The sequence below is a fragment of the Sabethes cyaneus genome, chromosome 2, assembly GCF_943734655.1.
Source record: "Sabethes cyaneus chromosome 2, idSabCyanKW18_F2, whole genome shotgun sequence".
In the NCBI taxonomy this organism is placed as follows: domain Eukaryota; kingdom Metazoa; phylum Arthropoda; class Insecta; order Diptera; family Culicidae; genus Sabethes; species Sabethes cyaneus.
This window is the reverse complement of record NC_071354.1, coordinates 167507206-167533493: the sequence shown is the minus strand read 5'-3', so window position 1 is coordinate 167533493 and position 26288 is coordinate 167507206. Positions and strand designations below refer to the sequence as shown.

The following is a 26288-nucleotide window of genomic DNA, read 5'->3' as shown; positions in this document are numbered from 1 at the left end:
TTTTCGATGGGTCTTAGTTCCGGTGCGTTGGGAGCGTTCATGTTCTTGGGTGCGAAAGTAACTCCGTTAACTTCGTACTGCTGCAGAACATCCTTTGAATAGTAACACGAAGCTAGATCCGATCAGAAGATCGTAGGGCCTTCGTATCGCTTCAACAGAGAAAGCAGACGCTTCTGTAGACACTCTTTGAGGTGGATCAGCCCGTTTACAGTCCCGGTAGTCACGAACGGCGCACTCCGTTTGCCACATGAGCAGATCGCTTGCCAAATCATATATTTCTTAGCAAACTTTGAAAGTTTCTGCTTCCTCCGGATTATCAAACTTGTGCTGGGCGATGAAGAACAGTAGCCCCGGAAACTGACGGAAGTCCGCCTTGACGTAAGTCTCATCATCCACGTCACGATTTGAAACCTTCTGCATTTTATACGTATGTAGTCCCTCCCGTTCCTTGGCTCTCTGAACGAAAGACTTGCACAAATTAAACTTTTTGGCTGCAACCCTGACCGAAGCATTGGGATTTCGCTTAAACGCTTTCACGACACGCTTGTGATCCTAGTCACTAATATAACATCCATTTGGACCGCATTTTTCCTTCCATTCGATACTCAGAGTTTTGTAGTAACGTTTAATCACACGACTCACAGTGCTTGCACAAAATCAATTCTCGGCGTTGCTTTTCGGGTGACGCCATTTTTTCCAATTATCGAAAAACTCACAGCGATTAAAATACAGTGTAAACAATACACTCTAAACTACTTCTGCCTAAATTTTCAAGAGAAGATACCCAATGGGTAATGTTCTACAGCGTTTTTTCCGTGGTACAATTTGATGTGGGACACCCTTTATCATTCACTGGAAGTTGAAAAAGCACCATGTGTCCACTTTAGATGGAACTGATGGAGGCGCCCAATTCAATACGGTTATCCACACTGAGAAAACTTTTCGTATTGTTTCTATGTGTCCCACACATTGACTTTTGCAATGTGCTCAATAAATGAACGTTATGTGCCAAACTGATATCATTTCTGTGTACGTAAAAATTTTGTACATGCTTTTCATATGAAAAGCATATGATAATTTTTATGTGTGTTTCTGGGCGGATTGTGTTTACATTTGGCAGATGAAAATCATATGGACATTTATTTGAAAATTTGCCATTATTAATTAAGTGCTGAATATTTTGAGTGCAGTTCTTGTAAGGCCATTACAAATATTTTTTAAAGTTTTTGTGACCCCCCTTGAAATTGGTTTGAAAAATCGAGGGGCAAAAAATAATCTGTGGGATGAAAGTTAATTCTTTATTCAATTATCTGTGGGCTCTACAGCCTAAAGAACTCGAAAAATGAGTGTACCAGCGGAATTAACGCTTCTAGCACGAAACAGAAATGGAAATTCAATCAATGGAATTTCCGAAAATCGGTAAAAAATTTTGCTTTCGTTTTTGTCGTTCTTTTTCTAGGTTTTTGCATGCATGCATAATAACGTGTGTATGAAAAGCAAGAATAGATTTGGTTTTCATGTTTAAAAAATCTCTTTGTTTTTTTTTTCGTCCCCTTCCAGTTGCCCAACACCGGAAGGACAAAAACTTTATAAAATATTTGTAATGGCCTCACTTCACAGATCGGGTTTTTCGCAATATCAGTTGTTTTAGTCAATTGCAACAAAGAAGTGTGAATTTTTGTTGTCTAGATAAGTGAGAGAAGAGAAGTAATGATAGTCTCAATGATGGAAGAGACATTCCCCACTGACCTTATTACAGCAAGTATGTCATGGTTGAACCAAAAGTACGTCTTTAGCAACAATCGATGGAAACATCGCCTGATCATAACCAGGGAAGAAATCACATGAAGTTTTACTTTATGTCAGATCATTTGATCAAAGACTGAAGCTAGCTGCATTTCTGGTTTGTGTATGTTTATGTGTATCTGTGAGTATCATTACCTCCCTCTTGACTCACTACACCACTGAGCAAGTGCGCTATGGATACCGCGCGTGGGGTTCAGACCGTCGTCGTTTGTATCTTGTTGCTGAGTGAATTAGCCAAAAGTCACATAATTATCATGGCACATTTACCGGGATCGCACATAAACTGGTTAGTATGAGTGCATGCTATCAATAATTCACGTGAAAGTTACATGAAAAGTGCGATGGATGAGTATTACCTATGTTTCCACGTAAACTTGACGTGCCAATTTTTTTAAGTGTAGCTTCACGAGGCGATAGGATAAAGTGGGGCAAGTGGATATATGAATTTAGTTTAGTTTAGTTATAAAATATTGTTTGTAAGTTTTATTTCGTTATAATTAAAATTTGTAAAATTTCACCGAAAAGTGTCAATTCCAAAGAAGTACATAAATACACGGTGACCAAAAAATCAATTCATATAATTCATATATGAATTCAGTACTTCACCTTGAAGCTTATGTCAGATACTGCAAACTGACATAGTCAGACTGCCGCTTGTCTCCACCCATCCATATGAGAGTACGGCAAGCATATGTTTGATGTGTTTTGTGTTCGCCGTAGGCTCAATACACGTCTACTTTTTTGCGTTAGTAGATGGAGACACGGTTTCTTCGGCAAAGTTGTAGAAAATCTAAAAGCAAACAACTTTACTGAGAAAATGACATTTCTATCTCTATCGGGTGTAGAGCCATAAAGCGTTTTCTAAGAAAGTTGTTGCAAAATTAGTTTTTTATACTTAGCTTTGGCTGGCTGCATTTTAAAAGAATACATTGTTTTAGGCAATTATCGAAACACTTAAAATATATGTTTTATGCAGTAGGCCGTAAATCTCTGGAACCTTTCCTTATAAAGTTATTGCTTATTTAAGCTTTATTTTTCCCAAACTTCACTTCTAGAGTAGAATGAGACAAGTGGAGACATCAAATTAGTGCTTCACCTTGAAGTTTAGATTAGGTATTCAGAACTTGTATAGGTGCCTCCTGTCCCCTTCCACCCTTATTAGAGTACGGAAAGCATAAATTTGTAGTACTTGAGTAAGCTTCAAGATGAAACATTGATTTTACATATCCACTTGCCCCATTTTATCCAATAGGGCCGTAAAATGATGGAAAAGAAACCTAAATAAACGATTACTTTGTAAAGAAAGATCCTAGAAATTTGTGGTCTTCTGCAGAAACGTATGTTTTGAGTGTTTCAATAATTGCCTAGAACGATAGGTACTTTTAAAATGCAACCACCAAAGGTATGCATGAAAAACTAATTTTTAAAGCACTTTCAAACGGAATGCTCTGTATCTCTGCACTGGGCAGAGAAAGAAATATCATTTCTTCAGCAAATTTTTTTGCCTTTATATTTTCTACAACTACCGAAGAAACTATGTCTGTGTTTCCCAACATAAGAAAATAATGTATTTATTTTTATAACAGTAAGCCCTGAGTAACTTTTGACACTTTCAAATTCTGGGAGTATCCTTACGAACAAAAGTTTCGAAGTCACTGTATTGTTAAAATAAAATCAAAACACGGCATGAAAAAAGTTCCATTTTTCACCCTTTTGGACCACTGTGCACCGTAGCCTAACGACTTTCGTCAGATGTACGATGGGAATCTCTCCCTGCAGTGCCTGTAGCTCGTAATTCATACGCCTCACTCTCTGCTTTCAGTTTGTACTCTGCCAAATATCGTCCGCAAAACATTCCACTCGAACACGGCAAGGCGCGCATGTCCTCCGAAGCAACGCCACAGCTTCAAGTCCACAAAGAACTACCGGTCTGATAACGGTTTTGCACAATGTACGGGTTTGTACAAGTACCGTCAACGGGGGTAACTTGCAACAGCGGGGTAACATGCAACAACGCTATATCGATCCAATTTACTGTACTTTTTGATCTGTTACTTCAATTTTTAATCTATATCAGTCACTGAATCTTGTTGTTTACAGTTCAAAGAAGCCTTAAATACTATTATGTTGATTTTCTGCTGTTTAGGTGATTTTTAAAAAATCCCACAAGATGGTGTCAAATTCATCGTCAATTTTTCGTCAGTAAAACGTTTGTGTCGCCCACAGGCACTTCAAATAAAAGATGCCTAACATACATTTTTTATAGTAAAATAAACAATAAGGAAACAAAATAATTGATTTATGATAACTAGTTTTGTTTATCTTACTTGTTACCACGTTATTCGTAAAACAAGTACTTAAACGGGGTAACTTGCAACTGCTGGTAGATATAAAAAGTTGTTTTCCGTTAGCTTCAAGAGGCACGTTATCATTTAATTTTGCATCAAACAATACTAAAGCACACCTGAAGAGTGTAAGATATTTTCGGTAAGTCGGAAATATGCCAATTTTTCTCTGGATATACTGAAAATGGCCATAGAAGAGGCCAAAACAAAAAAAATAGCCTTACTGAGAGAATCGATCGGTAATATGACAGTGTCTAATTACGATCACTCGTAACGTAATGAACATTCATATATTACGTAACCGAGATATCGTTGATTTTTAATTCTCCCGCTTCACTTCATGACGCGATTTTACATAGTGGATATACGACGTGTAATGCGTTGTTACACAACTCCCACTTCCCTAAGTGCGTTACGTAATATGTGAATGGTCTTTAAAGAAGGCAATTCTATCGGATTCAGTCAAGGAATAACAATTGCATGAATAATATAAAACGTTATTTCTGTAATTTCCGTAACGGGCTCATAAAATTTTTTCACCAACGTGACATAGGACATTTATGCGTCTATTCATAGCAAAAGCATTCAAAATCGCAAGTCGGATTATCATTTGCATATTCAAGTTAAAAGAAACTCATACAAATCTTTAAATTCGTTCAATTTCCAAAAAATATTGCTTGTTGCAAGTTACCCCGCTTAAGGGGTTACTGGTAACAAATTAGTTAAAACATTCTACAACAGCCAATATTGATCGCATATTTTTTCTCAATATGTGAAATTGTTCTATGGTAGACCTAATAACTTTGTATTCATTAAATGTCCTCAAATGTACTACAGATAAGTTTTCACTTGCACTTATAGTTGAGAACTGTTGCAAGTTACCCCGTTTGACGGTAGTCAAGATTTCCTGCTTGAATATGCGCTGGATCTCCTTACTATTGTTAACCGTTATGTGTGCGACAAAAAAAACACCTTTAGCAGGGCGACAAGGGTACCCGGGTACCCAAAATTGATATTGTTATAACATCAACAATTTTAAACCGATTTTGATGAAATAGGTGTCATTTGATTCGTTATTTTATCTAGTTTTCAATTATGTGGCCATTTGGCCATTAAAAGATTTACGGGGCCCAAAAATCCGGAATTCCGACAGAGTGTCCGCTGTAGGGAACTGTTTGTATTTCAGGAAAATCAGTCATGCGGATATAAAAACTCTAAAAATTCATACAATGAACTATTTCATATAATGAGATGAATCAGGTTGGCCATTCCGGAGTAGGTTCCTGTGGGGTCATGGATGGCCGGTCTAGGATTGGAAGTAAAAACCTAGCAATATGGGTATCAAAGTACTTGGAATTAGTTCGGGAGGTGATATTTTTTACATTTCGATATATTTTGATTGGTTATTTCGACAACAGTTTCTACGGGGTCACAGATCATACCGCAGGATTCAAGATAATGCTTAGCATTATCAGAACAGTTCAAAACGTAGAACTATCCGTTATACATTTGGAACCAGTTCCGAAATTATTAATCAATACTAAACTGACCATATCAGTTCAAAACATCTAAAACATCCGCTAAACCAATCCTAATATTGGATTAGGCACCCAACTGGCCATCTGTAACCCTACAGGAACCCTTTTATGGAATGGCCAATGCGATCTAAAGTCACCAATTTATATAATAAGATGAAAAAGGGGTCCACAATGTCAAGTTCAAAGCTAATAGCTTTGCTGAAAGCTGATATTCTTTCAAAACAAGCGGCTTCCCACGTTTTACCGGACGTTGCTCCGGAATTACCGATTCCCGGGAACTACATGTCATTTGATGGCCAAATGCTTTGTCTAATCAAAACTAGATAAATGTACGAATCAAATGCCACTGGTTTCATCCAAATCGGTTCAAGATAGCCAAAGTTATAAACATAGTAAATCATGGGTACCCGGGTACCCTTGTCGCCCTCCTACGTAATAAAAAAATTCAAGTGCCTCTCATTGGTAAACCCCTTTATGGATATGCACCAAAAAACTTCAATTACTTAAGATCAACGAGTTTTACGATGTCGCAAAATTTCAATGACGTCTGTTTTAAATTGAATGAGTTATAACTATTTTAAAACTGAAAAGGTACCCGGGTACCCTGTTGCACACATAACGGTTAATGTCCGCGGTCACAAGCGATCCCAAATACACGAATTCATCTACCACTTCTATTTCGTCACTATCAAGGTTAACACCCGTGGGAGGCGTGCATTTGTTTCATTTAAGTCTCATTCTTTCATGTATTTGGTCTTCGACGCATTTATTTTTAGCTCAATCCTCCTAGACTCCGCTTTCAGTCTAGCATAGATTACCTCCGCAGTCGCTAAGTTCATGGTTATGATATCAAAGCCATCTACAAAGCCATCTACAAAGCCTGAGAGTTGGCTACCCTTAGTGAAAATCATATCTCTTGTTTCGCAGCCCGTTCGGCGGATCACCCCCTCAAGAACAGCGTGCAGGACTAGTCGTCACTTTGCCTCAACCCTCGCCGCGTCTTAAAGGGAGACGAGTGTGTTCCCGAGATGCACACGAAACAAATTTATTTCCAATGTAGCTCTGATCAGTCGCGTCAGTTTATCCGAAAAGCCGTGTTCGTACATTATCTGTTACAGCTGGTCTCGATCGACTGTATCATATACTGCTTTGAAATCCACAAAGATGTGATGCGTGGGCACGTTATACTCTCGACATTTCTGCAAGGTGAAAATTTGGTCCGTAGTGGCTAGGGCTGTCTAACCGGTAGTACCGGTAGTACCGAAACCGGTAATACCGGCCAATTTTTGGATACCGAAATACTGGTTTTGGAAAAACAAAAAACCGGTATTTCCGGTATTTTCTAATCTGCTTGTTTTTTCCAATTCTTTATTCGAATAAGAACTAAATTTGATAAAAGAAAATATACTCTTAGAAAAACAACTTGGTGTTAACCCTTTATAAGGCCGTGGCAATTATATTGCCACCAACGAAAAATATTTGTTTTGCGTCTATAATGACATCAATATAATTATAGAAGCAAAACAAAAATTTTTTGTTGGTGGAAATATAGTTGCCACTGCCTTATAAAGGGTTAATGCCGACGAGATTCTTTGACTACTAACAATGAAGAGAGTGAAATTGTGGGTCAAATAATTATAGCTCTAGAACCCGTTTAAGGTACATTAGAGTAACCTTGCTGTAAAAATGTTTTATTGTATGAGCCAGACGTCGCGTTTCAATTTACTTTTGAACAACTTGATATTCAAAAGCCACCAAATTATTCGAAGCTCTCTAATAACGAATTTAGGAAACAAGATCAGGGACCAGAAACGTCACTTACAATAGTAAATTGTTATTCAACAATGAAGTAATGAAGCTTCAGTTTCAAGCAGCGCCGCTTCGTTTCAAAACTGGCTTCAATCAGCGTCATTGAAACGATTTTCACTTCATCATGACGACCGGTTTTAAAGTTTCATTTGTGTTTCTCTATCAAATAGTCAGAAAAAGGTCAGCCTAGACTTTGAATGCAATTGAATTCATTTTGAGTAACATTTCCTACAATTTAACGCATATTATGATTAATCTACACAACATCGACAAATGGTGCCTGACTGTCAATCGTCTTCATTTGACATAGTCAGCTTCAGCTGAAACTTGCTTGAAACGTTCTGTTCAACAAATGAAACCAGTCGCTTCAGTATGAAGCGAAGGTAAGGAAAAGTTAGCTTCATTTATTTGTTTCGACGATGTCGGATTCTGATCAGAATACGGGGATCTTTGCGCTTTTTGAGCATCCTTGCCATCAAAGGATCTGCCAGTAAAGAATGCCATGGAATATTTTTCAAGTCTTTTGAGTGATACAATATTTAAACAAGGAGATGAAATCTGCATCTAACTATCTTCGAATAGTGGGATTGATAACAACGAAGAGAAGGTATCTGTGAACGATGATAAAGAGGATGACTTGTGGGATGACGTTATGCAGGAGTTCCGGTTTGGGGATAGAGAAAAAATTGTTGAGAGGCTGTAGGAGACCGGGGTATTAATTATGCTGGAAGCTACAATACAAGATATTTTGTAAATAATTAAAGGCGGGTTTCCCTACTATCAATTTGAAGAAATGGAAGGAAAATTCCTGATGTGCTGAGAGCCGTTCGCCAGACATCGATGAAAACGGAAGTTTTTTCAATTGTTGGAAGTGTTGGCAATAAAACTCGTTCTAGTAAGGGAACTAAATCGCTAAGAGTATTATATTTGCATAAAATTCTACTTTGCTATTTAAGCAACAATACTGAAGCTAAAGTTTCAAAAAGAAAAGATTTACTGAAAAACATCGACATTTCTCTTGATTTCGATTAATCTGCCAATACCGGTTTTTTACCGGTATTACCGGTGTTTTCTATGCTAATACCGAAATACCGGTTTTCACCAAAAGCGCCCAATACCGACAGCCCTAGTAGTGGCGCTAGTCCCCATGATATTTCTCTACGAAACCTTGCACTATTGGTGACAGCCGGCATAACAGGATCTGAGAGAGTACCTTGTAGGCAGCGTTTACCTGCTTTATGCCGCGAAAGTTGCAGCAGTCGAGCCGTTCGCCCTTTCTGTAGATGAGACAAACCATTCCTTCCATCCATTCTTTCGGTAACTTCTCCTGCTCCCAAATCCTGGAAATAACTCAATGTAGAGTCATTGACTGTGTTTTTCAGTCATGTTTTTAAGCTCTGCCGGAAGCCGATCCTTACTAGTGCAGCGGCCTTGTTGGTTTTCTGTAATTCGATTTATATGCCTAATATTGTAATCAGACAGGACAATCAGATCTGTCATATTACTATAAAATAAAACATCCGTACGTAATAAGCAAAGCCATGGGTATAAACGTCCATAAGAACTTGATCCTTCTTTATCGACAGACTTCGCAGCCTCTTATCAGAGTACAAGAAAACTACGGGGCTAGTGTAAAGATCCTACTGGCTCAATAGCGGCACCGCCCAGTCGAGATTCGAACCTACGATGACTGGCTTGTTAGACCAGCATCGTACCCCGGAGCTAATTGGGCGCCCAAGTAGCACACATTTGTCATTTCTGGTTGCTGCATCCTATTTATGACTGAAATTAGTCATTAATCGGTTATCACAACTGGTTTATATATAACAACTGTGCTAGTAGGGCGGGTCTCATCCGTTGGTAGCATCATTGACAGTGAGCTGTGTCACGACAAGATTGATTCACCGAAATAAACTAGGAGGGTTTTAGCAAATTTTCAAGCACAATAATTCTTGTGCTATACTTTCAATCTTCTTCAAGCAACGATAAATCAATGTGCTTGTGATGACTAAATTCCATTTCTACGTTCACAGTACATGCTCCTATCCACAAATGTCATCAACAATGCGAATAAACTTTTCCGTCGACAAACTCACCACCGCACCGGGTCAGCCCTTGTAGATAGCACACCTCCAGTAATCAGACCGTACTCTCCAATGTAGTAGTGAGAAGCACATCTGTGGCTCTGTTGAACCCAACCGTAAAAGGAAAGGCAATAGCAAGCCCATTCATTAACTCAGCACTTATTTATTTACACTAGCATGCACAGCATCGTAACCAGTCGGCATGCCAGCGCTGGTGCTGGTATCATGTGCAAAACGTACCCAACCGAATCCTGCCGCAGGAAGTGTACCACATTTTTATGTATTTATCAGTGAGAAAATTTCGAATGCCACCTACGGTCCGTTGCCAATGGTTGTGCCGAAAGTAATAAAAATTATTTTAATATATCCCTGAAAAGCCATCCCGCTGTTACTTTCTGCTAGTTGGCTGGCCATGTGCACTCAAGTGCTGAAAATTGTGAATCTGCCGGCTATGCTCGAAAATGGAGGGTTTGACGCCATGGAACATTTCTATAATTACATTTGATAAAACTGTATACCATCCATCGTACTGTTCTGAAAATGGAGTCTAACAAATCAGTATCTAAATCATAGCAATTAAAAACATTAGGAGACTATCACTAAATCACTAGAATGCTTTTCTCCACGACTTCTGCCACTGGACCAAAACTGAAATTAATTTCATTCTCCAGCAGCTCGCCAATTGAATCGATCAATTTTCAACGCCATGCTGCAGTTGTATGTTCGCCGATGAACCATAACGAAGCCCTACACGGGGCAACCCAAAACTGTACCGATTACTCATTTAGTACGACCGGGTCGAACCAACGAACTCAGCAAAATAACTTTTGCTCTGCTTTTTTTAAAGCGCAACTATAATTAAAAATGAAAAATGGTTGCTATTTTCCCCGGCAGCCGCAGCGGAAATGAGCTGAACCGTGCCTCTGCATCCGCAACGGTTTGGAAAATGTCAAAAAGCTCGGAGGTTACGTTACTCTCGGTACATGGGTCGAGCTGGGGGAATGACCACAGATTCGTGCTGAATTCGAGAAACTAATTTAAAGTAACTGCGGTCGAAATCATATCCGGAGAAAGACATGTCGTGATTGACGTGATGAAATTCCTCGTGGGATATGGTATTTTGGGTTTACGCTTTCAACTTGTTCTATCTGATGAGGAGAGTCGGCAAAATTTTGTTACAGGTTACAGATTCACTCTGATTTATAACAGTATATGTTCAGCTTTGCGCTCTATAGACGTAGTATTGACACTGTTAATAACTCATACAATTGTAATACCATTGCATGAGGCAAAGAAACTATATAATTGCTTCTTTGTCAGTAGTGACGAGCAATGCTATCCATCAGCATCCAGTGCATCACAATATAGTGGACCAATGAAATGGTGAAACGAGAAAATGCGCTTGCATCTGATGCGGGCTAGTAGAATCAACGATGCTGTTTTACCGTTTTAACCTATGAAGTACCTACTTCACAAACAAACTCTTTACTATTGACAAGTGTTGTTGTGTTACCTTCCGTAATTTGGATTTTTAATGTCAAGAAAGCAAACTTGAAAACCAACCGTGAAAACCATACAACTACCTCCTATTATACAAATTGAAGTATTTCCAAGTATGACCACGTGGAGGCGTTAGGTAGGCGCTTGGGATGGCTAGAGCTATGTTGAGAGCTTGTTCCTAGTTGTTATAAAAAATTCTCATAATGCAAGAAACAAATCACTTTTTGTTCATTTGAATGTGTCTACTCCCTTGGTCAGTTACCCTCATGAAGTCTCCCAGTCATTTGTAAGCATTTTTTACGATTTTGAACCTCCCTTGTTAAAGGCCACCCTATTCCCCCTTTCAGAAATCCAGCCACTAGTACAACTGCTATCATTTCAAATGAAAAAGATACGCCCTCTTTTTCCCATTTGAACCTTACTTCCCATCCCCACTCCCCGTCTCCCTCTTTTTTCAACCTCTCTGCGCTGATTCTTCTATGCCCAAAAGAAACATGTTTATAACAAACGACGCTTGATGAAGAATCGTCCAGACGTGCGGGAGTTACGGCGGAACATACATTCATAGTCACGTTCTGTGTCCCCCTCCAGTCGTAGTATGTTCAAATCTCGGCTGGGTGGTGTTGCTAGAGTTAGTAGGGTTATTGCACTAGCACCGTAATTGTCGTGTACTCTAATTAACCGGCAGCGAAGTCTGTTGATAAAGCAGGATCAAGTCTTAAAGACGTTTGCTTTTTACTTTCGTTTTTTTTTGTCGGAAATTTAGACTACTGCAATAATAGTCGCAATAATAGTTGATCTATTGTGGTAGACTTACGTTCTTGATTTTTCATTATTCGCTTTTCGACTTTCATCTTCAATTTACGGGTTTTTCGTTTAATTTTTCGTTTTACCTTTGTTATCTTCTATACCTATAAAAATGGATTTCTGTCTGTTTGTCTGTCGGTATGTTCCTTATGGACTCGGAAACTACTGAACCGTTCGGCGTGAAAATTTTCATACAGGGGTTTTTGGAGCCAGGAGAGGTTCTTATGATAGTTAGAGACCCCTCCACCCCCTAAGAAGGGGGGCTCCCATACTAATGAAATACAAATTTCCTCATATCTCGAGAACTAATCAAGCAAACGGAACCAAATTTGGCATATTTTCAGAGGCAAGAATTTTTTCTATGGTGAATTATGATCCCTCTCTCTCTTTAAGAGGGGGCTCCCATACAAATGATACCTCCTCCCCCCGTAAAAACTCAGTAAGATTTAAGTTTTATTCAAACAAATTAATCAAAATCAATTATCTGTTGTAAATTCATTCATAGCCCACTCACGAACAGAACGTATTTCGGCATTAAGGTTGTCACTAGATGTTGGTAGATGCTTAGAAACTCACTAGCGTTTACATAATTCGCATTGATCCACCCTACATCCTCTGAACACCTGTTCTCGTCAAGTAGCATATAAAAAACTTCTTTGCCTTTTCTAGATGACACGTGACATGGTCTTATCTTTGTATTGCCACTGCGTTGCGTCGAATGTATAGATCTGCAATGACTATCCACGATTTCCTTTGAAGCAGAATACTAACCCGACTCTGGGCACACGGGGCAGGCAAGGTCTTTGGGAACAGAAGTACAATACATTACATTAGCAACATTTTTGTTGAATAGTAGCTTATCAAGCGCTTGTTTCGTTGGTACAGCTATACATTAATTGAATAAGCTACTTTTAAACAAAAATGTTTCTCGCGATGTCATAAGGGATTTAGACGCTGCCTTGCGGGATTGGGATAGATAGTTACAACGAAATATCTTCTATTATGTAGTCGTGCTAACGCAAGAATTAGCATGAATCTTAAAAACCTTTGGACACTTTACTTTTTGTTCTTACAATAATCTTGCTCGCCGATCCCACCGGGTGCCGGTGAGGTTGTTGAAGAGAATTACTTTTGTCGCACTGTCATTCGGCATCCTTGCGACATGTCAGACCAACCATAGCCTACTGACTTTAGCCAGATGTACGATAGCGATCTTTCCAAGAAGTGCATGTAGCTCGTGATTCAAAAAAAAAAATGTTTCCGCCAATCGCCGTTTTCAGTTTGTACTCCGCCAAATTTTCCGGTCGAACACGACAAGGGCGCGTATTTCCACTGTGAGTGACGTCACAACTTCTAGTTATTGTAAGAACAAAAAGTAAAGTGTCCATAGGTATTTAAGACAACGAAATATGTTGGAATAATAGCATAAACCGAAGACATCAGACGGCTCTGGAACAAGTTAGCCGAATGCCATTTCTTTGATAGGGCAAGGCTAAAATACTCAGCAGGTTGCTACACATTTCCTTGCAGCATAAAGGATTTCGACACTTTACAACTTAACTGATCAGTTTAACAGAATTTGTAACAAGTTGTAACAACATGAGTTGTATTTGAAAAATGAAAATTTTTCATAATATTTTCGTGTATGAAAATCTTACGTAAGAAATGATTAAAGAACCCCTCCCCCTCAAATAAGATTCTGTAAGGTTTTGCGGAACACCCCCACCCACCATCATGCCTTACGTAATAAGTGCATGGCCCCTAAGAACTGTCCAAATGTGTGAAGAAACTAAAGTAGAACTTATCGATGGAATAGACTCATTTTTCTGTCCTTTTCCGGTTTTTTGGAAACATTTTTTCGATAACTCCTCAACAAATAGCTGATACTTGCGAATAAGAACGAGAAGTATCTTTTTCACAGCAATGCTGACAAAACGGCAGAATATTTATATGCACTTTGGCTGTCTGAAATTCAAAGTACTTCTACGAGAACTTCCTGTTTTCAATCTCGAAAATATTTTTAGTGAACACCGAGACATTTGGAGGGCATTAGAAGTATCTGGTTCCCCAACCTAGCGAGCGTCTGCATTCAATGCTACGAGCGGCTCACGACAGCTTCTGACGTCCCAAGTAACAAGTTGGGGTTTTTACACACTTTATGATGGCCTTTAAGATATAAATTGGTCATAAAGACCATCATAAGAGTACAATAAAACTCACATTGTTGTTTGGGGTAGAACAAGCGGGGAGTTGAATAAAGAAACATGTTGCTTCGGACGTAGAGCCTCTCAGTTGGCATCGTGGTACGACACTGGTCCTACAAGCTAATCTTCATAGGGTCGAATATCGAATGAAGGAGACTGTAAGAGTCAATAGGATTGTAGTACTAGTCATGCAATTATCCTATACTCTACCTGGTGGCTGCGAAATATGTTGGTTTAAAAGAGAAGATCATGTTTCGAAAGCATACAATATACGCTCTCTGCATACCTCCCACTGCTGTTGGCAATAAGTCCGAATCCCAATACACGTTACCAGATTTCTGGAAGAAGCCCATCTTATTCTCGGTATTCAAAATGAGAGGTCGTGGTGAGGTGGCTAGTTACCGTAGAATTACCTCCTAGAGCAGTGAATTTAAACTGCTAGTGAGCAAACAACTGATGTACGAAACTAAGCGACACATTTCGTGTTGTTAATACTGGCAGCACTTCTGGTCACGCTACTGTAACGGTGGGCATTGACCCGTCATCGAAATTGTCAACTGGAGGTTGGCATTGGCAACTTCCTGTTTTATACATAAAGCTGCTGCTGCTACTACTGTTAAAACAACAGAAGCGAATTTCGTTGTGGCCAGCTAAAAGAACTCCATATCTTACGGAACTTCTAGGAACACGTGTGATTAGCACGGATTGTTCCCTGGTCAATCTACTATCACTGATCTTTGTGCTCAAAGTATAAACTAATCGGCTCCAAACTTCGTAAATTGGTTGAAATCGTACCTGGTCAGTCATCGCCTCTTAATAAAGCTAGACGATGTATCCTCCAGTGAATATTGTAACCTTTCTAGGGTTCCACAAGGAAAGAACTTCTGACCACTATTGTTTTCCTTATTTTTTAACGGCGTTTGTGCTGTACTTGCACGTGGATCCAGATGTTGTTGTATGTTTGTACTGGTGAACTGCAACAACTGCGGACTGGCGTCGATAGAATGAGCCTACCACTACCGAGCGTAAGGGTCCGGTCATCTCTTTTAGTCGCTAGAAAGAAACTATTATATGGCACTACTGTATCAGCAACGAAGTACTGGATAAAGTATATATATTTAGAGACTTGGGAGTGCTTCTTGATACGAGCCTCTGTTCTCGGGAACACTTCTCAAATGTTATATCAAAAGCCAATTAAAATTTAGATTTCATGTTTAGGGTCTCCAAATACATTAAAGATCCATATTGTTTACGTTTCCTGTACGTCTCTATGGTGCGTTCTGTCTTAACGTTCGTTGCTGTAGTTTGTAGCCCTTCACTGAAATTCGGTCCCCCAGCTTAGAAGCAATTCAAGCCAAACTTTCACGATATGCTTTGAGATTCATACTACGGCAAAATCTTTTAGCGCTTACGCCGTGTTAAGGCCGCTGGAAACTACTCAACCTTCCAACCTACTCTCCTACTCAATAGGAGAAAAACTGAAAGGATTCGGTTTATCAGTAAAGCTTTAGTGGGCGAATTGGACTCCCAAACATCCCCAATCGAATCAATTTTAATGCCACTAAATGTACTCAACCTTCGAGGTGAGTGATTCTCGCTGAAACGGGGCCACTACTGACACGAGGTCTTCAAATATTGAAACATTTGCGCTTAATTGGTTGAAAACGGTTAAAAATAAGAATTACACTTTTAATACCTCGAAATAGTGGAACCCTCGTTCGCCAAGGGGCCTAATAGTTTAAAAAAAAGTTGAATTTTGAGCAAACCTCGAGATCTACATCATAGCGACGAATTAAGACAACTGTAGGTACAATCTAATCAAAAGACATTTATAACTAAAACAAACATGACAAAATATTGTAGCTATCCTTGAAAAAGACTAAAATAAATAGTCGAAACGTCGGAGTGAATTGAAAAAGCCAGTTCTAATTTCCGTAAAAGACTGAAAAGGCCAAAAAAGTACGATAAAAATTACGAAACTAACAGTCGACAGAGTCTAAAATATATCATATGATATTTCATAAATTTGCTATGAAACAACTAACAAATGGCCCAGTTCTGTAAAGAAGAAGAACAGGGCTTTCAAATGGAGTAACAGTTTTTTTTGCGGCCATCTTGGATTTGGTTCCCCCAACCGATTTTAATTTCAAGACCACCATCGGAAAGCTGAGAAAAAATAATATAAGAAAAAATTTTTTTTCAGCTTTCCAATGATGGTCTTAAAATGAAAATCGGTTGGAGGACTAATGATGAAAACGGCGATTTTTTGATCAAATCCAATATGGCGACCATATCGAAGATGGCTGCCAAAAAATTGTTCCTCCATTTGAAAGCCCTGTTCTTCTTCTTTACAGAGCCGGACCATTTGTTAGTTGTTGCAACTTTTTTTTAAACTGTAAGGTACCTTGATGAACGAGGGATCCACTATTTCGAGGTATTGAAAGTGTACACTGAAGTCGCTTTTTACGCGGTTTGTTTTTTACGCGACTATTTTCACGCGAATTTCGGAATTTACGCGGATGTGCTCAAAACGTCTATTTTTCCGCGTGCTGTTGAAATCCACAGTTTTTAACGCGAAATTTTGGTTTTTTACGCAAATTTTGGAATTTTCGCGGTTTTTTACGCGAATTTCGGAATTTACGTGAATTTCGGAATTTACGCGGTTTTTTTACGCGATTTTCGGAATTCACGCAGTTTTTTTACGCGAATTTCGGAATTTACGCGGGACGTATCCTTCGCGTAAAAAGCGACTTGAGTGTAATTCTTATTTTTAACCATTTTCAACCAATTAAGCGCAAAAGTTCCAATATTTGAAGGCCTTGTATCAGTAGTGGCCCCGTTTCAGCGAGAATTACTCAGATGTTTTTTTTTATTCTATATTAGAGAGGTTTTCAGCCTGCGGCTGGTTCGCCTCTTTGACTCAGATGTTGAATTTCTTCGCTCGGACTTCCGACGAACTGAGTACGGCCGAAAAGGGCAGTTACAGCTATGTATTTTTTGTTCAATCGTGTGAACGGATCAGTCAAATTTTCATACTAAAACAGATGCTTCAGAAATGTTCCAAACATTTTTATCGTATGTACATTATATCTACATATAATATTTTTGTCGATTTCAAGGCAGCATACGATTCAATCGATCAGGTATGGCATATAATGCACAAGTGTGGTATTCCGGATAAATTAATGCGGCTGAAAGATGCTAATCTGAATCCTAATGATGTTCTACAAGCGTATTTCAGGGACGGTCTCTAGTCCCTTCCAGCTCCATAGAGGGGATGCGATAAGGGGATCAACATTGAAGGTGTGATTCGCCAAGCGGGCATTACAACAAGAGGCATGATTTTCAGTAAAACTAGTCAACTGGTAGTCATCATAGTCGACGAGCTAGAAGCTTTGTGACGGCGGAGGTAATTTGATCACACTAAAAGCGGAGACTAGAAAAATTTGACCAAGAATGATGAGTAAATTTATTTCCATATTTTTGTATTTCATCGGAAATAATATGTTGTAATACGTTTCTCTATGCAGTCAGTATAACCATACTGAAACACATCTGTTACACAGTGTTTTATCATCAGACAAAATTAGTTTACTACTATATTCAATGTGGTTTATCAACACAATAGAAAGAAGAAGTTTGATACGCAACGAACTGAAATTGGAACCATTTTTCATCTAATGCTCAGCGCCATTTTCTTAGCAGCTCAGTCGTTGTAAATTTGCGTATAATTAATTTCATTGTCGTATAACCTCGTAGTTACATGTCTAATTCAGGGAAACTTTCCAGCACTGTCGTTTACCAGCGAGCTCAAGAGAATACAATTTACTGCTATTTGCTCGAAATGGAAAACTAACAGGAGCCCTCCCGTGCACACACGTTGTATGCCATTGCCATGTGCAAAGCTAATGTTTTTGCGTTTTGGCTCCTCACCTGGGGCAATTCGAAGAGCGATTCCAAAGTTCGGAAGCACTTGTTCCACTTAAACTGCAAAACCCTTTGCGCGTCTGCACCGCAAAGGCACCGCACTCAGGAGCAGCTAATTACAACGAATTAAACGAATCATGCCAGTTAGTGCTGCGGCAGAAGAATTTAACCGAATGCAGCAGTCTTAGTATGATGGAGTTTTTAACTTCTACACTCCTAAATTCGTTTTGAAATTTGCGGTTAGAGGGCTGTTCCGTATCGGGAGCGGTTGAGAAAAGCCTTAATCACGTAATGCGCGTTAGTCGTTAGTCAGATAGACCTCCCAAAGGAGCCTCGATGGTAGAAGATGGTAGATAGCAATCAATTTAAAATGCTAATTTGGTATCTTTGAACTTTCTAAAGAATAGCTTTCTTCATCGTTCGTGACTTTCGTAGGAAAGTTTTTTTTGTATTTGAATACAGACGACCGAAAAAGTTTATTTTTTAATGAAGTTTTTGATGCAATGGCGTAAGGAACTAGATTTGAAAGAAACAGACGTTTACTAGGTAGTACTTTGATATTTAGTATCTCTTTTCCTTTTAGTACATTGTGCTATTTGTACGCTGACCCATTTCTAAAAAGGTTGATTTATACTATCTGCCCAAACAATCATAACAAGCAGCACAAAATATCGGTTGATCGGGAAATTAGCTGTCAATCTATTCCGTTGCAACCACCTGCCTCGATAAGAGGGATCTAATTTCCTAAAACTAATTAGAAAACAACGCAAATGTAATAAATAAAGGTACCATTATTTATTCTGATCTGCTAAATTCATTACACGAAACAACCAAAACATCTAGGTGAGAAAATTTTGCCTGAGCAAATCTGCAGTGCCGGCCCTGTCAATGATTGCGAAACCAATAAGTTGTTCGATGGAATTACCAGGCAAGACTAGATTCATTGTTCACCGCGGGATAATTTTGGCGGCAAATGCTAATGATTGCACGGACAATTCACCTGGGGCATGTAATTGGGTTAATCTTCTGCTGTTGAATATTCAACGCCGGAAAGCTGCAAATAACTGTTGATTGATAATTAGATTTCGAGCTGATGGCGTTTCGAACATTAATAGATGTGACAGTGTCGCACGGTTTAATTTCACTGAATCACCTACCTCCGTACATTTCAGGCCTGAAATAAGCAAGCAAGCTTAGAATCCGAGTGAATGAAAAGATAAGAAAAATGCTTCCTATTTTCACGGTTATTTTGTATACGAACAGAAGTGATAGTATGAAGGATAATGGTAATTGGCCGTCACTAAAGCAAAGCTCGATGTTAAATTGTTTAAATTTTCCAGCTTAGAATTCTGTATGTTTCTCTTTTTCTCGTTCTAGATGATGATGGCAAGGCATGTTTTGACGATTCGAAACTGTCGCGGCATCATTCACATTCTCTTAATGGTACGGATGCAGCCATAATGCATCTGGCTCCTCCGCCCCTTGAAGCCGTTGGGTCTGACTTCAATACCATTCAAACGTCCTCGGAACACAATCGAAACTCTGTGAGCCGTCAAAGTCTCATGGGTAAGTTCCGTTTTTCATTCATTTTCTCTCTACCCCCCGCCCATCCCCGTCCGGATATCATCGTCTGATACCAGTCTGTACTGTATCACCCTGCTCGTTGATGTGCGCTCTTGTTTTCTTTCGTTCACCATGTGGATTTTTCGTTCTCTCATATGCATTCAAGTTTTTGTTCGACATTCAGAAACAACAACAAAGCCGGTATAATTCATTTATTCAGATCCGTCCGGTTATTGCATTGCTGACAACCACAACACAAAGCACGGAACCCATCGTAAATTCCGAATTTTCTTCTCTAATGCATTAGCATTTGAATTTTCTCGTTTCATGGTTGATGTCTTGATTTGAATCGTAAGAGGGCTGTTTTGCGTATATATTTTTAAAGTTTTTGATCCTCTGCCTGTGCTCTATATGTGTGTCTTTTGCTCATATTTTATTCGTCATTCTCTTATGATTTGAATTTGTTTAACAGAAGCTAAGCAGTGTTTACATAGTTGTATAACATCATTGTTGTGTGACACGGTCTTTAGGAAACAATTTGACTTGGTGTAGTTTTATTTTATCAGTCTAATTATATTATCCGTATAGATGATATGATACTATAATAGATGGCGGTCAATATTGTGGTCGTACGCCATAGTTTTTTACTCCGAAATAAGAGTAAATCAAAACTTCTTGATTTTAGCCCAATAAAAATTATATAACTACTAACAGGTATTTATTCATAGTTGGGCATGAAACTATCGAGCGTTTTGTGGCAATATATCAATCAGGGTTGAAAACGTTTTCGTCGTGAACATTTAATCCAGCAATACAGACCAAATTGAAGCCTACCATCGCTACAAACATCAATTTAACGGGTTTATGATTGCTCACCCAAGTAACAAATTAGGTTTTATTACACTCTTATGATGGCATTTAAGACCAAAATTGGTCTTGAAGACCACCATAAGAGTACAATAAAACTCACATTGTTGCTTGGGCAGTGACTCAAGGGAAATATAAACCAAAGATAAAAAAGTCTGTATTTTTCCTTCTCTCTCTGCAACTCGTCAGTTGTACCAGCTCGCACCTCCTTCCGCACACAAAATGTGTTGTGATTGTTTATTTATTGAACACTTACAATAATAAGCAGCCTAGATAACTTTCTAGTTGGCCTCGAGGTACGACGCCGGTTTTACAAACCAGTCGTCGTTTGTTCGAATCTTGGCTGGGAGTCGCGGCTAGTGTGCATAGGATCATAGCACTATCCCAGTAATTGCCATGCAAGCAGTTGCGAAGTCAGTTGAAAAGAAACAGATCGTCAAGTTTCCGAAAACGGAATGTAGCACCTAGGCTTTGCTTTCTTAGCCTTGGTGGCATCTTTTATTCTGGCACCTGAATTGGAGTTGCGTCAAATCGCCAATACACAACAGAGCATCAAATCCACGATAATTTTATTCTTGTCCCTTTCCAGCCTCCAAAGTGAACGTCGCATTCGCTTCTGAACATGACCTTTTCGATACCGGAGGTAGTCATCATCACCTTCTTCATCTTGTTCAGCATAGAGCCGGGGTAGCTCGTGTCGTTTCCAGCACTCGTCTCCGTTCAACTCGGTCTTGAGCTACTCGTCACCAATTTGCTAGTCATCTCAGAAGTCGCAAATCGCTTTCGATCTGGTTGAGCCATCGTGTACGTTGGGCCCTCTGTTCCCGGTTCCGGTTGCACTATTTTCGTAGCACTGTCGTCCGGCATCCTTACGACGTGCCCGGCCCACCGTAGCCTGTTAACTTTCGCTAGATGTACGATGGGAGTCTCCCCAAGCAGTGCCTGTAGCTCGTGATTCATACGCCTCCGCCACTCTCCGCTTTCAGTTTGTACTCCGCCAAATATCGTCCGCAGCACTTTCCGCTCGAACACGGCAAGGGCGCGTATGTCCTCCGTGATCAGCGTCCCGGCTTCAAGTCCATAAAGAACTACCGGTCCAATAAGGGTTTTGTACATTGTTAGCTTCCGTGCAGCGGCGTATGTTTCTTGATCGTAGCGTTTTACGAAAGGCAAAGTAGGTCCGATTTCCCGCTTGGATGCGCCGCTGGATCTCCTTACTAATGTTGTTGTCCGCGGTCACCAGCGATCCCAAATGCACGAACTCCTCTTCCACTTCTAGTACGTCGCCGTCAACGGTTACCGTCCGTGGGAGGCGCGCGTTTGTTTCCTTTGAGCCTTTTCCTTTCATGTATTTGGTCTTCGACGCATTCATTTTTAATCCGATTCTCCTAGACTCCACTTTCAGTCTGGCGTAGATTGCCTCCACCGTCGCAGAGTTCCTGGCTATGATATCGAAGTCTGCTAATGGTCAGAATCAATATCCGCACCCCGTCGGGAGCGTATATTCGTGATGTTAAAGAAAAACCGGCTCTCAATGAGAACATGGTCAATTTGGTTCATTGTGCGTTGGTCAGGTGATCTCCAGGTGGCTTTGTGGATATCCTTGCGTGGGAAAAAGGTGCTTCGGTTCACCATGCCTCGGAAAGCTGCGAAGTTTATACATCATTGGCCGTTATCGTTCGTGTCGGTGTGCAGGCTATGGGGTCCTACCACCGGTCTATACATTTCTTCCCTACCGACCTGGGCGTTCATATCCCCGATGATGATCTTGATGTCCCGTGACGTCGTACGTTGCCTGCAGCCTCGCGTAGAACGCTTCTTTCTCATCGTCGGGTCTACCTTCGTGCGGACAGTGCACATTAATGATGCTATAATTGAAGAAACGGCCCTTTATCCTCAATACATACATTCTCTCGTTGATTGTCTTCCAATCTTTCACGCGATCCTGCATTCCGCCCAACACTACAAAGCCCGTTCCCAGTTCGTTGGTAGTGGCACCGCTCTGGTAAAACTGGGTCTTTCCGCCACGGATCTTCCATACCTTCTCTCCTTTGCAACAGATTTCCTGCAGAGCTACGATGCCGAGTTTACGGGGTTCATACTGTTCAATCAGCACCTGCTCGCAACCTGCGAAATTTAGCGATCTGCAGTTCCAAATACCGAGTCTCCATTCGTCGTCCTTGTTCCGTTGCCTAGGTCGACGTCGAATATTCTGCTCCGAATGTGCTTGAATTTTGTAAGTGTTGTAATTTAATTTAGGTGTGTACTGGGGCAACACTACCGAGTCTCGCGATGGGACTGCCATCTTATAGTGCCGAGACTCACTATTCCTCCTTCCCGGTTAGTATGCGACCTTAGTTTTCATCGGGGTTGGTTACCCGATCTCCGCAAAGGTTGCTCGTATTCCGCCCGGTACCACGAGGAGGTCGGGATTGGAGTACCGGATAAGAGGGCTGGTACCGAATGGCCGAAACACAAATGGCCGAATCCCGAATGGCCGAAATCCAAATGGCCGAATTCCAACAACAGTCACAGAAGGCTGAATCACGAAAGGCCGAATCACGAAAGGCCGAATCACGAATGGCCGAATCACGAATGGCCGAATCACGGAAGACCGATTCACGAGTGGCCGAATCACCAAAGGCCGAATTTTCCCAGAATGCCTAAATCAACAAAATTTTTATTGCTCATTTCGTGAGACCTTACATATTTTGAATAAATTTTTTCATCTATTTCTCTCCGCGAATTTGAAACATCCCCCTGAAAAACCTTCAAATTTTTCCCTCTATTGCCTTTTGTTCCACTCGCAGCTCTGTGATGATCCGCGTCATTGATAGGTGAACGACGGGGGCCAGCCCCCCGCAGGAACCACTACTATTTAGGTGCATGCATTTTCCTAGGTTTACTGACTAGTAGGGATTATCCCATAGTTAAGTCCGAACGAACCGCAGCGAGTAAGGATAGCATATACGCAACATTTGTGCAGGTACCGTGATTATTTCCGGCCGATTATGATGTTCGGCCATTCGTGTTTTAGCCTTTTGTGATTCGGCCATTCGTGATTCGGCCATTTGTGATTCGGCCATTAGATATATTATGCTATTTGTTATTTCGGCCATTTGTGTTTCGGCCATTCGTGATTTGGCCATTCGTGTTTCGGCCATTCGTAGGTAATCCAGATAAGAGGCTAACGACCAATATGGGGTCTATATTCCGCATTATCTAGTCATTAACCAGATAGTCATCATGCAAACCTCCAATCTCCGAACGCGAGAACATTTCGCATGTGCCGTGGATAAGGAAGGTAAGCTTCGAATTCAATTTCACTCCCATGTCTTTAACCTTAGTAACACGTTCAAGAGGAATCTTTGAAATCTATATGCATGTAGGGTTTTTTTCTAATTCCCGTCGTAATAAGTAAAGCCATCCTAATTTTCATCATTTGTTGGATGGATTTAATGAATACCCGTTCTTGTGCTGATTTGACTGAAACAAACTTACCTTCCGATCCGTGAACTTTAAAATCACTGTAAAACCAACTATTAAAGCATATTATTGAAATTAAGCAACTGACTTTATTTCTAAGATTCGTCGTACCGTATTAAAATCCGTCCAACAGAATTTTTCATCGTCCGAACTAAAAATCACAACAATGCACTATGGTCCAGAAAGCGATTTTAGACGGACAAAAATGATTGCGCCTAAACGAGATATTTTAGCTCAACGAAGTCTTCGGCAACTTTTTAAATGAAAACATGATGTATCTTTTGAAAGTGTCGTCCAATGTTCAGATAATACTGTAACAGCAATTCAAGTAATAATTTTTCAAATAAGTTTGTTTTCGATTTTTTAGCTTCAAAACATTAAAGATGAATTAATTTCACATAACTTTTCTGAACGTATAAAATTTCTAACTTTTATGTATTTTCAGCAGTGGAGCTTTGTTTATGGACGACCCGTAAAATCATATTTCTTCTTATAACTCATTTATCTCAACTCATGTAGCCCAATATGATGTTCTACAAAATTTATTAGACGTTAGAGAGGAATATTTTTGCAGAAGACTATTGTGCTTTATCTTTATGAGTTAATAAGATATAGCCGATTTCAGGTTAAAAACAGGCTAATTTTACTTAATCATAACTCGGAAAATGGCAAACGAATCTTGACGAAACTTTGGAGATTTAATATACATATATGCATAAAGTTTTTAGCAAAAAATGGTGAGGGTGTTATTTTTTTAAAAAAAGATAAAATTCTTTGAATTTTATGATTTACTGTAGCTATAGATAAATAAGTTATAAGAGGAAATATGATTTTACGGGTCATCCATAAACAAAGCTCAACTGCTGAAAATATATAAGAGTTAGAAATTTTATATGTTCAGAAAAGTTATGTGAAATTAATTTATCTTTAATGTTTTGAAGCTAAAAAATCGAAAACAAACTTATTTAAAAAATTATTACTTGAATTGTTGTTACGGTATTATCTAAACATTGGACGACCCCTTCAAAAGATGCATTTGATTGATCGCGTATGATAGACAACAAACTAAAATATTGGGGAATAATTAGTTTCGCATTGTGTGTCATAAAAATGCTGATATTTTTAATAATTGGTGTTGGATAGGACGGGAATGAATGGATTTTTAATTCTAGAAAACGCCTACACTATAGTAGCTAAACTGCAAATCGGCTAAAGAAATTTGAAAGTTCTTCGCATTCCTCGTCCGATCTTCACTTTTTGTAGGAGACTGTTAAGTTAAAGACTTGTATGGGATTTTCAGTACATATGCCGGAAAGTACTAAGATTCCGCTCCCGAAGATACTCAACATGCGTTATGTCAATAAATTTTTGCATTCGCAGAATAGGTGTTCCGAGGACCGACAAACGACAGGTCTCATCATTGAGCTTCCCTATCTTCAAAGTACTAATACTTTATATATTAGTCTTGTTCTGGAAGATAATTTGCCACCTGGTCCTATTTCTCCATCATGGCACATCAAAAAGTATGATGAAAACCATCAGCCTGTCCGGTACAGTCGAGCATCGTTGTTTCACCATCAGAGTCGTTCCATTTCTGTGCTCGGTACCGGTGATAAGCGTTTCCAACTTACTTTATCTGGCAAGTTCTGTCATGATAGCTCATCTTCGCTTCCTGAAGTTTTTCCATCGCTAGCAATGGTCTTCGTAGCGATATCCTTAGTCGTCGAGCCTCTGATCCTACCGCTGTCTCATACTGCTATCCACCGGATAGCTTCGGAATTGAACTAGAACCTAGCAATGTGCTAGATACCCACCCGGTGCGCTTTTACTACCAAACCGTGCGAGAATTACGGACAAAGGTAGATCCATTCTTTCTGACTGCAAGCGAGTACGATTATGTTGCACTATAGTCCAGGAAGCGATTTTAGGCGGACAAAAATGTTTGTGGCTAAACGACATGTTCTAGCTCAATGAAATCTTCCGAAACTTTTTGAATGAAAAAGTGGTGCATCTTTTGAAGCAGTCGTTCAAAAAGTTTCCAAAGACTTCATTGAGCTAGAATATCATTTCTGTCCGTCTAAAATCGCTTTCTGGACCGAAGTGCAATGTTATCGTGTTGATCGAGACATGCCATGATGAATGTTTATAAACTGCGCAACTGTTCGGCATCGACTTTGGTGTCCATCAATCCATCGCCCCGATCGTAAGCATTTAAATAATATTAAATCCTGTGGTGGGAGTGTTTCGATGCATTGTTGAATGGTGAATAAGATGGATCGGATAACAGAAATGGGAAAACGATTGAGGATTATTTACAAGCTATAGATCCACCAACTTTGGACAAAGTTAAAA

General features: G+C 39.7%; 1 protein-coding gene across 1 annotated transcript in view; it reads left to right on the top strand.

Moving 5' to 3' along the window:
- Nucleotides 1-26288, top strand: part of LOC128737555 (cyclic nucleotide-gated cation channel alpha-3) — a 167079-nt gene that overhangs the window by 25924 nt on the left and 114867 nt on the right. Inside the window, exon 3 of the mRNA XM_053832224.1 lies at nucleotides 19398-19586. Coding sequence (XP_053688199.1) covers nucleotides 19398-19586 — 189 coding nt within the window. The remainder of the gene's footprint in view (nucleotides 1-19397; nucleotides 19587-26288) is intronic.